This window comes from Egretta garzetta, unplaced genomic scaffold (assembly GCF_000687185.1).
Source record: "Egretta garzetta isolate BGI_Z169 unplaced genomic scaffold, ASM68718v1 scaffold215, whole genome shotgun sequence".
Lineage (NCBI taxonomy): Eukaryota > Metazoa > Chordata > Aves > Pelecaniformes > Ardeidae > Egretta > Egretta garzetta.
The window spans coordinates 3,075,788-3,088,369 of NW_009259719.1; the positions used below are offsets into that span (position 1 = coordinate 3,075,788).

The following is a 12,582-nucleotide window of genomic DNA, read 5'->3' on the forward strand; positions in this document are numbered from 1 at the left end:
TACTTCTGATGCCTGTCTTCCTCAGCAAATTCATCTTTTCAGGATTTAATTTGGCTAGTCTGATTTTTGTAAGTTGTTTTGTTTTTTTTTCAAATAGTTTCCATGAAGAATAAATGATAAAATCTCCCTTATGACCACCTGCCATGAAATGTTATCTGTTTCCCTATTGCTCCAGAGGGGCAGTCTAGTTTCAGTTACTTCACTTGATTCTGCACTTTTGTTTTCTTAAAAAAAAAAAAAAATTCTCAAGCATTCTTCCTAGATTTCCTCTAGCAAAGAACTATTTCTACCTTGCATTCAGACAGCCATCATAATTTCTAAGGATCCCTCTATAAAATACAATAGGAATAAATGAAGAACATAAAAGTCTCACTCTATCCTACCTTCACTGTTATACCTAGGTGTCTGTGTCCTTCATTTCCTTGCTTTTTGTGTGTTACACCAGCGTAAGTTTTCAGCAATGGTCTATCTTCCTGAAACTGTGCTTTTGCCTTTAAAGACTCTGAATGTTTCTCTTTTGTTTGCTTTCCTTAGTCACAATTTGTATATTAATAGAAATAGAAGTCAGAAACACATAGTAATTTTTAATAGAGTTTTGCTTGATTTTATTTGCTTGTTTATGTTTACTTTTATTTGGTTTAGGTTTTCTTTTTACACTGTCTTACTCTTTTAAGTGAGCTCCTAACAGTATCTTTACTTCCTTAGGAAAACACTAAAGAATTTTCTTTCCATAATGTAATAGTTACTACTTATAGTTCTCAAATTCTCATTCCAGAAAGCTTTAACGAGTATTTTTACAAAGAAACTGAACTTTTAGTTCCTTCTTTTGCTGACACCATTTGTTAGGTCAGATTATTAAACATAACTAACCTATATGAAAGAAACATGGAGAAAGTCCCAGAGTATCTTATGATGAGGTATTTATAGTGAGCTATTAATGGACGTAGGCTCTACTGAGATCATTTTCAATCCTGAAAATATCACTTTCAACTTAATAATCACTTCTTCAAAGTGTGAGGTCTTCTCTCTCTCAGAAGGTGAGTAAAACAGTATTTTTTTCTCAATTCATAGGAAAATTAGTGGCCTTTTTACAAGAAAGGAATAGTCTAGATTTAAAATATTTACTCATTGTACTATAGGAATAATCAAATATTAACAGTTATTTGTCTGTATATTTTGTTAACATATTTCTCTTTTTTGCTACATGTGCAATTACAGAGCAAGGCCTTGCAATCACACATTAGGTGGATTGAGTAACAAATTAAATGATGCAGGTTTGCCATGAATTACTGCTGCTCAACTTTAGGATGTTTCTAGAATTATTCCAAACTTTGTAAGTGGCATGTTGACAGCTTCCTTCATTTTGCTGTGCTCATTCATTTTGCTAATTTATTTATTTGCTTTCAGTTATTAATTTTATTTTACTTTACCCTGTATTTTTGGTTGGTATCTTCAGGCCAACTTGCTTGAAAGAACAAAGTGGAAGTTTTGATAAGGTAAAACAGAGGAGAGGTTTGAGCCTAACAGAACATCTGTGATTTTAATCTGTAATAACACGTAGCTGAATATACAAAAGAACAGTGTGACTGCTTATGCATATAACAGTGTACATCTACATACGTTATACTATTTAATGATGGATTTGATCATTAATATTTTTTTATTATTTCTTCTTAAATTTTAACATTTAGACTTAACAAATAATATCAATGGGATTTATTTCTATGGTTTGGCAAACTTCTTTTTTTAAACTAATGCAATTCTTAAGTTTTTTTTTTTTTAATTAACTCCATTATGGTTACACCAGTGTTTTTTTATTTCTGCCTCTATTTGGATATATATTGTTGGAGTATTTTATGTATATATCCCTTCCAAGTATTAGAAAAAAATAGGCATGCATTAATGAAAGATGAAGAATTGCAAGTTTATCTGTTCTAAACGGCTGTAGATTATGTACATAAGGTGGTAAAGTTGGTCTTTTTTCAAGCATATTGTTTCAGTTGGAAGGCTGATGCACATAATAGCACAAATGTAGTATACTTCCCTGATTACAAGGTACGGCCCTAATGACATCTATGTTGAAACAGCTTGAACAAAAAGTATTAATTCATGTCCTTCACTTGCCCTTCACTTCCAGGCCTTCTGTGAACAAACTGAAAAAACATCGCAAGTCTTACTGCACATCTGTTTTCCTACTAAGGAAACATTAGAGCACAATTGTGATGATACTTGAGTGTCTAAAAAACTTAAGAGGGAATGACTATTTATCTGAAAACTTTTTTACTTATTTTTGTTGCTTTCTAGTAAGTAATGCCAGAACAAGTAGCTATTCTGTATGTTCAGTCTGAGGAATAGAGATAAAATCTATCGCATGATATTGGAATAGAAAGCCTTTACTCTGTTCTAAACAGAATAACTCTTTGCAGCACAAACTTAAAATACTTGGGAGAAGGCTGGAGCTTGAGATGGAGAAGTTCCAACCCATTTATTTTAAACTATGTTTCATTTCTCTTGATACTTAAACAGCAATTGTTATTTCTGTTATTCCAGTTTTAACCTGAAGATTTAACATCTGCTTCCAATTAAACATATATGTTCGATGATGATTCTGATGATGAACTCCCTACCCAACAAGCTATTCAGGAAAGCTTACAAGATAGACATAAAATTGAAACAAGTGGCAGTGCAACAGAGGATGAAAGGTATGAAGTTATTACTTCTATTTTAGGTGTTTTCTGGCATTATTTTAAGCAAGTAGTAACCTTATTTTTCCTTTGTGACTCCATGTGTTGTTGCTCTGACCTTGTCTCATGGTTACTGGAAACCACTGGTAGCTTACTTGGTCTGAGTTCTCCCTAAAAAAGCATACCTATTTCCTTGAAAACAGGGAATGTATGAAACTTTCAGGTGATGTTTTATATCAATATCTAAATGAGTATAAGGCTTTATGAAGAAGAGAAGTAAGCGATGTAAAAATAGATCTGTATGGTTGCTTTTCCTCATTTTAGTACTTAATTGTTGGCCTTTGTGTGAAAAATCCAATATTTACAGCAGCAGGAGAAGACCAACAAAAAAGTGTTTTAATGTCTTAAACACTGACAAAACCTATGTAACTTAAAGAAATCTAACATGTATTCTAGACTGGAGTATTTAAATTAAGGTACAATTATATCCTGAACTTCACATTAATTTTTACTTCTCATTTTATTTTTGTTCTGTTTGTGCAGTTTCCAGTATATTGCAAGTAAAGAACATGGAAAGATAATTGCAGCAATTCGGACAGTTAAGTACAAATACACTGCCCTAAGCCTATACCCCTAGGAGTGACTTGGGTATTGCATTATTGAGCCATGCCTACATTGTAGGTGTTTGATCACGTGATTTAAGTGCAGTTTTTCTTTATATAGTCTTGAGACAAGTAAGGCAACTAAAAATGCAACACCCAAAAGCTAACTTATTACATAGGAACGTGGTAATGGGATGGGTTAAATGTCACTCCTCTCAGATTACAGTGCTTCATCCCCTGGAATTAGGGGACAATGCCAGGTCTTTCTTGTAAAATAAACAACAGGATGGCAAGGCCCCCAGTCACTTAATGCTTCCTAAAACAATTTAATTTTGTGAGATATCCAGATTAAAATCCCCTCTCTACCTGAAGAGTGTTCCAGAATTGTTCTTAACTGCCAAAATTTAGTGTATTCCTATATGAGATGCTTTTAGTCTGCTTTTCTGAAACTTCTACTTTTTGTGGTATAATCAATTTATATAGAGTCACAGAGATAAGTAAACAATGAGCATAAGTAGTGCAGTTGTGAGGACAATTGCCTGGCAGTGGGAAACTTTCAGTCCAGTCTTAATACATGCCATCATAAGTGGTTGTAGAGACACTTAGTGGAGTAGGAATCAAGAAACCCAGTCTTTTCTGGAAAAGCAGATGCTGTTCTATGTTCCATACACTAAGAAGAATGTGCCTAAACTCTAGTTACACTTGCTTTCTGGCCTTATGAATATATAATCCTTCCGCACGTAGGAGAACGTCAGCAGCAGAGACTGAGAGCTGTCTGTCCCCTCACCCTATAGTTGCAGGTAACAGGAGGGCAGACTGCCTTCTTCCAGGAATGATGGAATAACAAACATGAGTGGAAACGAGGCCTCTAATTAAACAGGCTTTGCAGCCAAGAAAGTTTTGCTGTTCTTTGATGAGCTATAAAATTGAAAACATAATCATCTGTGTTCATTAAAGTTCCAGTAAGAATGTTAGTAAAAACAGGAATAACGAGATAGGTCTCATCCTATTAAATCAGCTTCATTTCACTTGTGCCAACCTAAATATTTTTTACAGTTTCACTAGGACTTTTTTTTTACTGTTTACTTTATACATTAAACTTCCATGCACTATTGCTCATAAGAGAATTATATTTGAAGTATATTAGTCATATTAATTATAAGTTTTTTTCAATGTATAATTCAAAATTCTTTGTGAGTCAATATCAATCATTGATTGTTCCATTCATGTAAACCACCCTCTGAGAAAAAAATGTTTTGACAAAGCAAGTTGTTTATTATGGCACTCAGTAGTTGCCTGAATTCTGTTTTATGATATTAATGGGATATGTGTCTGTCTTAAAATATCACAGGCCAAGAAGAGGCCTTGATGAAGTTGGTGAGGCACAGTTCTGCTTTTGAAGAAGCAGATCAACAAGGCTGGCTTCCTGTGCATGAAGCTGCAGCACAGATAAATACGAACATCCTTGAAATAACTTTGAAAGGTACGGAGTCCTTGTGGTTTTCCACCAAAAAGTTTTACAGAGTGAGGTCTGATGAATGATCCAGCTTCAAATGTGTTCTGCTTTTCTGTATTTCAGCCTCCCGTGCCATTACATGGGAACAGACCACTCTAAAAGGGGAAACACCTCTCTTGGTGGCAGTAAGAAATTGCTTTGTAGACAATGTCCGTTTTCTCCTGCTCAATGGCTGCAATCCCAATGTTAAGAATGAAGAGGGAGATTCTCCTTTATTTATAGGTGAGTACCTTATTTAGGGGTGGAGAGGTGAGGGAATGAGGTGAGGTTATAGTTACACATTCAATTTGACATATCTGACTTCAAATCGATATCTAAAGTATTTTGCTATAAGGAGCAAAAAATGTTAATTTCAGTGTTGAATGTGTCCATCCCTGTCTGTTTTTCTTAGATATCAAGGCTTTAAATGAGCTGGCAATTCCAAGTGAGGGACTGTCACCACAAAGTTCTTAATATTATTTATTAATTAAAAGTATTATCCTTATTGGTCTACTGAAGTACGGGAAACAGAACTAGGAGAAGCTAAAAATCTTTCTCCAAAGTCTGATCCAATGAAGGGAGCTCCAGGTGCCTGCCATTTTCCATCCCTCAGTTGCAGAGTTTGAGGTTCAGGCTGAACATCCATCTTTTTCCTCAAAGAATGAAATAGCTTTCTCCTTGAAGTGCCAGAGTGTCTTCCTCTGCTTTCCTTGGCATCAATTATTCAGCGGTGCCAGATAACCAGGTGGTTCTTCTATCACTGTTCTTCATGTCTCCAGACATAAACCAGTCTCATATTCTCTGCTTACATGTTATCTCTTTCATTGCATCAGCTTGTCTTTCTCTAAAACCCATGGTAATTGGTTTTGATTTTGAAAAATTACAGCAAACTGGCATGATTTTATCTGTGTTATGTAGAGCATAAAACAGTGTTTGTCCCTATTCAGACATTGTTGGAAGTAATCCAAGTATGACAAGCAAAGAAGCTACCCAGGCCTAAATTCTTGGTTCACTTTTCTTTGAATTTTTTTGTTTGAAGAAGGTCCCATACCTAGTATCACTCTTAGTGTGAATGCCATTTTAATTTGATCATACACAAGAGCTGTAATTCTTAATTTTTAAAGAGCTAGTTCTAATATTTTTGCCAAGACATTTTTAAAAAATGTTCTATGTTAATTTAATTTGCTGCCCCCAACTTGGACTATGATGCTATTATTATTACAGAGTTCTAGCCAAAACAAGGAAAGCGTGTTCTCATTATCTGAGTCCTAACGGAGCACTGTAAGTTTTTTGGATGAACCTGTAAGTTTTTCCATATTGGAAGGGTGTTTTTTTCAAAACGATTGTTAAAGGAAGAAGAAAAAGCCTACAGCCTATGACCCGAATCCATCCTTTTGAAAGGCCTAAAGCTTCTAGTCAGGGCCACCTGCTCAGAAAAGATGCAGAGAACTCCTAGATGCTTTTGAAGTGCACTGTATTAAAATGCACCATTCCCCTTAAGAAGGGGATGTGTGAGATTTATCTAAAGCAGCCGTGTAGGTTACAGAGAATGGGACACCACAGATTACAGTATGCTGTCAGTGGTATTTCAAGCAGCTGTGGCACTTGAAGCTTCTCTGCCTAATCTGTCTTGGTGAAGGGCACTCTCTGTTCTGCCCCGCACAGCCCGGAAGATCAAAGAGAGAAGGAGGGAAAGGTATTGCCTATTCATTCCATTTACTAGAGTCAATGCTGATTGCTCTTTGAGATCAGGCTTATTAAACTAAGAAGTTTTATGGCACAGTCATTTTAAACTTTGTTTCATATTATGGTAACTGCTTGTGGAGATTAAATAGAGCTCTCTGAGCAGACCAGCTCCTGACTGCACCAAGTCCCTGTATATGATCTCCATCTGGTGGCAAGGAAAGTTGCATTCTGTTGCATTACCAAAAGCAACAGAGGATTACAGAGAGAAAGAAAGATTATCATAAAATTATTAATTTGTATAGTTAATGTTATCCTGGAAACAAAGAACAGACTTGTTGATAAGTTAAACCTTTCAGTGTAGCGTGACATTTTCCAGTGTATAAATAGCACTGCCAGGATCAGTTTGAGCTTTCCTGGGCTGCCACATAATAGAAGCCATAGTGCCTAGAATAATGTTGAATAACATTCTGGCTCATACTTCACTTATTGTCTTACAGCAATTAAACACAATTCGTATGAGATTGCCTCCTTGTTGATAAGTTCTGGTGCAAAAGTGAATTTGCGGTGTGTCCACAAGAGGACTGCTCTACATGAGGCAGCCAGGCTAGGCAGGAAGGATCTGGTGAAGCTTCTCCTTCATTCCGGAGCAGATCCTGATCCTCGCAGTGGATATGGGCTCACACCTCTAGCGCTGGCTGCTCAGATTGGACATACAGAAATTATGGAACTCTTACTGCAAAAAGGTGAGCTTTTATTATATGGGATGTTATAGGAAGAGAAGGCTCGGGGTAGGGGTCTGTCTTGCCAGTGTTATAAATATCTGATGGGATGGTGTAAAGAAGGCAGAGCCAGATTCTTCTCAGCAGTGCCCAATAACAGGAAAAGAGGCAATGGGTGCCAACTGAAACCTAGCGAATTCTGTCTGAACATAAGAAAACACTTTTTTCTGTGACGGTGGTTGACCATTGGAGTGGGTCACTCAGAGAACCTGTGGAGTCTCCATCCTTGGAGATACTAAAAACCTGACTGAACTTTGTCCTGGGCAACCTGCTGTAGCTGACCTTGCTTGAGCACAGGGTTGGACTGGATGATCTCCAGAGGTCCTTTCCAACCTCAGCTATTCTGTGGTTCTGATTTACAACTCAGTAGATTGATTTAGTAACTTAAAACAGCAGTGGCATTGCTCAAGTAAGCCATGTGTGTTAGTACTGAAATGTTTAAAGCCCAAAGGGGACAAAGTGAATCCTCTTTCCAACAGAGAAAATTTTTCCTAAATGCAAAGGCAAAAAATTGTGCTTAGCACAATAGCCAGTAAAACTTTGCATTACTGATGTGAAAGGAAATGAATTCTTACCATGTTACTGAGCATACAGCTTGTAGCGTTAACAAATCTGCACATATGCAAAATATATTTTTAGAGATTACTTACTTTTAGCAAGCTGTAGTAGTCATCAGTGAATTCTTTGCCAAATTGCAAGCAAATCTGACACATTGCAGGAGATATTTTGTTTGCATTTTTGGATGGCATCTTAATTTGAAGAATTTGACTCCCAAATCACATGAGTCGAGGTCTGTCTAAAGAATTCCTAGTATCTAAATTTAATGTTGTAAGATATATATGTGTGAGTGTACTCATACACACACACAACCCCCCTTATATATTCTCTCTAAAGTATTTAGCCTATTTACACACATTTTTATTAGTCTTCTGACAGTTCTGTCCATCTGGATTAAAACTGGTTATTGTAAGATATGCCTTCAGAAATAGCAGAAGTAACTTTCCTTACTAAATAAAATTCAATGCTGTCTGCACCAAGAGGATTGTTGCGATGTAATTAAGTAAGGGCCTGATAAAGACTACGCTTTCATATTATTCAAATAATGTGTCAGTGTTTGACACCTGGTTCTCTCATAGTTACAGTTATATCTGTCTGGTCTTTGTAAAGTAGAGGAACCGAAATGTGTTGTATGTAAGCCAAAACCCAATTATATGTATGAATAAAAACCAAACCCCTCACTTGCCCAGTTCTAGCATCCAGTCTTACTGTGTGGTTGTGTCCAAAGCAATTTGGACCTACTTGTTCCCAGGATCAAGGATCCAACATGAAGGTTTATCCCCATAGTGGTTTTAGTTGGTGAAGAATGGTATCCACAATACCATGTCGCTGGAGGGTTGGAGATATTAATTACCGCTGAATATTTACAGTGACTACTGTGAAAATCTGTGATGCTTCTTTCCAGGTGCGGATGTTCTTTCACAGGCAATGGATTGTGCTTCTGTATTATTTGAAGCAGCAGGGGGAGGAAATCCAGATTCTCTGAGTCTTTTACTGGAATATGGGGCTGATGCCAATGTACCAAAGCACTCTGGTCATTTGCCAATACACAGAGCTGCATATAGAGGGCACTTTCTGTGAGTTAATATACTTAAAAATGAAGTAATGGTGACACCAGAAATACTAATTCTGCTAATTCTACCTTATTCAAAGCAGGCAGCATATCTGTAGTTTTGTAGAAGGAATTCTTTTGGACCATGTAAATATGAGTTTTCTGTGTCTGAATGTAAGAGACCGGTCAGGATAAAATCCTCATCACTTTAGGATGACCATACTGATTCCTACAGCATTTCCCCACTTGTCACAAACACTAACTTGTCCGGTCTGCTGTTGAGGTTCCCAGGACATCCTCACTCTCTTTGGGTGTGCCTCATCTCCGCCCTATCGCAGGAAAGTAAACATTCTGAATAATCAGAGAGACCTGTGGGGCAAGAGCTATCCCTATTTTAAAGGCAGGAAGGTCACTGGAAGATATTTATGCTAAAATCACAACCAATAAGTGAGAAACAACTCTTCCAATACTAGGAATGTTGCATTGTGGTTAAGAATCTGAGAATTCTTCATTCGTATGTTAATATGTCATATATATATATTTTAAATTATATTTAAACTTAAAGGTATTGTATGTATTATATATATTCATAGTACAATATATTCTATTCTATTAATTCCCTAATTACTATAGGTTAAGCAATAACACGGTGCTCTTGACATTTGGGAAGATTTTCTATTAAGAAATCATTATTCCTCTAGCAAGGAATGCGGTTCATCAATGATAGTAAAATAGAATGGTGTTTTATGTGTAGTAGGTGTAAAGTCAGTATCCATTGCTGACTTAACAAATTAATTGTTAGCAATTGAAGTCAGTGCAGAGGTACAGCATGTCACGGTACTGACTGGGTAGATTAAGACAATTGTATACAGTCAGGGTGAATTCTGAAACCCAGCAACAGAGAGAGATTCAAAGATTGAGCTTGGTGAACCAGTATGTTTAAGACTCTGAGATTCTTCTTTTTTTTAATTCTTCAGAGCCCTAAAAAATTTAGTTCCTGTTACTAATTTTGATGCCATTAAAGAAAGTGGGATAAGTCCAGTTCACTCAGCAGCAGCAGGAGCACATCCTCAGTGCCTTGAGTTTCTCCTCAAATCTGGGTTTGATGCCAATTTCATGTTGGATCAAAGAGTTCGCAAAGGCTACGATGACCACCGGAAATCAGCATTGTACTTCGCTGTTTCCAATGGGGATATTTGCTCAACACAGTTGCTGTTGAACGCTGGAGCCCTGCCAAACCAAGATCCCATCAACTGTCTCCAAATCGCCTTGAGAATGGGCAACTACGAGTTAATGAATCTGCTGCTCCGACATGGGGCTAATGTAAATTACTTCTGCAGAGTGAATACGACACATTTTCCATCAGCTCTACAGTATGCTCTGAAAGATGAAGTCATGCTAAGAATGTTGATGAACTATGGGTATGATGTGCACCGCTGCTTTGATTGCCCTCAGGGAAACAGTTCACATTCGCAGTATGTGACTGATGGATGGACTTCTACTGTTATCAAAGATACAATGGTAAGTATACCAGATGGCTTCATATGTTGTTTTATTGCCAGTATCCTTCCTAAAACTAAATGCAGATGTACTTAATGCAGTGTCAGAAAAGGAAGTTGTGAAACTGTAAGACAGTTTACACATAAAGGTAGGAATAGACAAGGCTTTAAAAATAAATAGATGTTGCCATGAGACCTGGTTCATGACAGCAAATTATCATAAGCAATATTTTTGAATTGTGCAAACATAGCTAACGATAGCCTAATGATCAGTACAGAATTGGCTCTCCAGGGCAGTCTTGTCCATGCTATGAAAGCAGGGACTTGCAGGCTGGCTCGCTGGGCTGTCCTGTGTCGTAACACTAATACGGGAAGGCTGCTGTAAGGACCCCTGGAGCTGGAGTGATAAGCCCTGAGGAGAATTTAACAAACCTGGATCAGCCTGTGTTCCTAGAGACACCCATCAGTGTCATTGTTTTGCAGTTTGTAAAGTCCACTTGAACCTAAGGAACCCTTCTTTACCCTGAGGGTAAGGGGTGTGCCATGCACTGGGCTGGGACACAAGTCTGAATTCCATTTAGGAGTGGTAGCACTTCTTTCTAAGCACTTCATTACCAAGTATACAGCTGCTTAAGTGCGTTTTTGGATCTAGTACAAAACAACCGTCTCTCAGATTCTCATATTCTACTGGTGAGGCTTAATGCAAGCCGTGACTACCTCTGAGGCTCCCCTGACTGACAGAACACTCATCTTCCTGGCATTCTGCTGAAGTTACTTAATTGCTCTTGTCCTGCAGAGGCAGAAGTAATTTACAGGAGCATTGACTACTACCCTGTTAAACATTCTGTTTCTGTCAGTTCTGTGAAGTGATAACCTTGTCATGGTTGAAGCATCTGTCTGGGAAAGTAGTGCGAGTAATGTTAGATTACGTCGATCACGTCAGTATCTGCTGGAAGCTAGAAGCAGTTCTCAAAGAACAGGAACTCTGGCCAGACATCAATTCCATTTTAAGTAAGTATCTGATGTTTACATTTGAAATTACAAACAAGCTGTTTTGGGATTGGGCCTTTTTTATTGGTAGTATTCTAGTTTTCATTCTCTTTACTTCAGACTGGTGCTTTTCTTGACCCTTATTAAGCCAAAAGTTATGTTTTGACAGTAAGAGACCCCTTAAAAATCAGTCTATGTAGGAGTTAAACTACATTTCTCTCAGAAGTCTGACAGTAACTGCACAATTTATGTTGGGCACTTGGGAACTTTAATTACAATGTAGACAACATGATCCTCATCAAGGAGAGAAAAGCTTTTCCCCCACCTCAAGCTGATGGAACAAACCTAATAAATTACTATTTTTGAGTGATTTCATTCTAGCCTAGGTTAATTCTGTGTCCTTTTTGTTTGTACATAGATTAAGAACTAGTGACTCATCATTCTACTTTCAGTAGCTTCTTCAGGTTGACAGAAAACCAGCACCAATTATTTGGGGTTAAAATACATTCCCCAGACTTTACTACTTAAACTTGCATTATTAGCTAACTTGACAGAAACAGTACCTGTTGATTTAGTTGCCAATGATTACAGATATAACCAAAAGATGTATGGGCTGAGCTAAAAAGGTCCTGACAGGTCCAGTTTTCCAGGTAGCAGAGTATTGAATAAATAAATTGAACAAAATTTAAGAAATAACTTATGTCAATCTTGCCTTCCCTTTTCTAGCAAATCCTCGCTCTCTGAAGCATCTTTGTCGTCTGAAGATACGGGAATGCATGGGCCGGTTGCGTCTCCGTTGCCCTGTCTTCATGACCTTCCTTCCACTGCCAAACTGCTTGAAAGACTACATACTATACAAGGAGTATGATCTTTATGGACAGGAAAACTCCACAGGAACCTACAGCCTCAACTGTACGTAATTATTAGCTCTATGCTGACGGGAATGTTGACGTGGATAAGACTTACGCAGCTGCTTTTTTCTTTTGGGACTTTATCTCCTGTGTATATTAAGGAATACCAGCATTCCCCCCCTCATCCCCTGAAGAAAATGGGGAGAACCCAGAATGTAAGTATTGGCGATCCCATTCTACATATCTCCTGGAATATAAACTATCTGAAAGTTACAGCAGTGGTATTTTAAACATTTAGTGTGAAAAGTTAAGGAACTGTAAAATGTAGGGCTGCAAACCTTGTGTTATTGCCAAGTTAAAGCCTGTCATAACAGGTAACGCCACCCG

At 37.4% G+C, this 12,582-nt stretch overlaps 2 protein-coding genes across 4 annotated transcripts in view; both read left to right on the top strand.

Annotated features, from left to right (window-relative positions):
- Window positions 1-2,252, top strand: part of DNAH12 (dynein axonemal heavy chain 12) — a 75,293-nt gene extending 73,041 nt beyond the window's left edge. The window contains exons 73-74 of one of the 2 annotated variants that reach the window (XR_004842070.1): window positions 1,219-1,333; window positions 2,138-2,252. Coding sequence is in view for 1 of the 2 variants with exons in the window: in XM_035894777.1 (XP_035750670.1) it covers window positions 2,138-2,148 (11 nt within the window). In the remaining variant the exon portion in view is untranslated. The remainder of the gene's footprint in view (window positions 1-1,218; window positions 1,334-2,137) is intronic. The other variant, XM_035894777.1, reaches the window with a different exon arrangement.
- Window positions 2,253-2,586: 334 nt separating this feature from the next.
- ASB14 (ankyrin repeat and SOCS box containing 14) lies at window positions 2,587-12,582 on the top strand. Of its 2 annotated transcripts, XM_009639319.2 has the most exons (9): window positions 2,587-2,702; window positions 3,228-3,278; window positions 4,633-4,769; window positions 4,866-5,024; window positions 6,965-7,210; window positions 8,709-8,880; window positions 9,833-10,376; window positions 11,212-11,365; window positions 12,071-12,582. In XM_009639319.2, exons 1-9 carry the CDS (start codon window positions 2,593-2,595, stop codon window positions 12,262-12,264), a joined length of 1,767 nt encoding a protein of 588 aa, XP_009637614.1. In that variant the 5' UTR covers window positions 2,587-2,592; the 3' UTR covers window positions 12,265-12,582. The 2 variants fall into 2 exon arrangements, with proteins under 2 accessions (XP_009637614.1, XP_035750665.1); XM_035894772.1 differs by lacking the exons at window positions 2,587-2,702; window positions 3,228-3,278 and having other exon boundaries at window positions 4,646-4,769; window positions 12,071-12,256; window positions 12,357-12,582.

Bases quoted from the DNA above. Each gene is read 5' to 3' on its own strand.
- ASB14 (XM_009639319.2), top strand. From the start codon at position 2,593: ATGTTCGATGATGATTCTGATGATGAACTCCCTACCCAACAAGCTATT. The intron at 3,279-4,632 runs GACAGTTAAGTA...GTCTTAAAATAT, and splicing joins AAGATAATTGCAGCAATTCG to CACAGGCCAAGAAGAGGCCT. The intron at 7,211-8,708 runs GTGAGCTTTTAT...GCTTCTTTCCAG, and splicing joins GGAACTCTTACTGCAAAAAG to GTGCGGATGTTCTTTCACAG.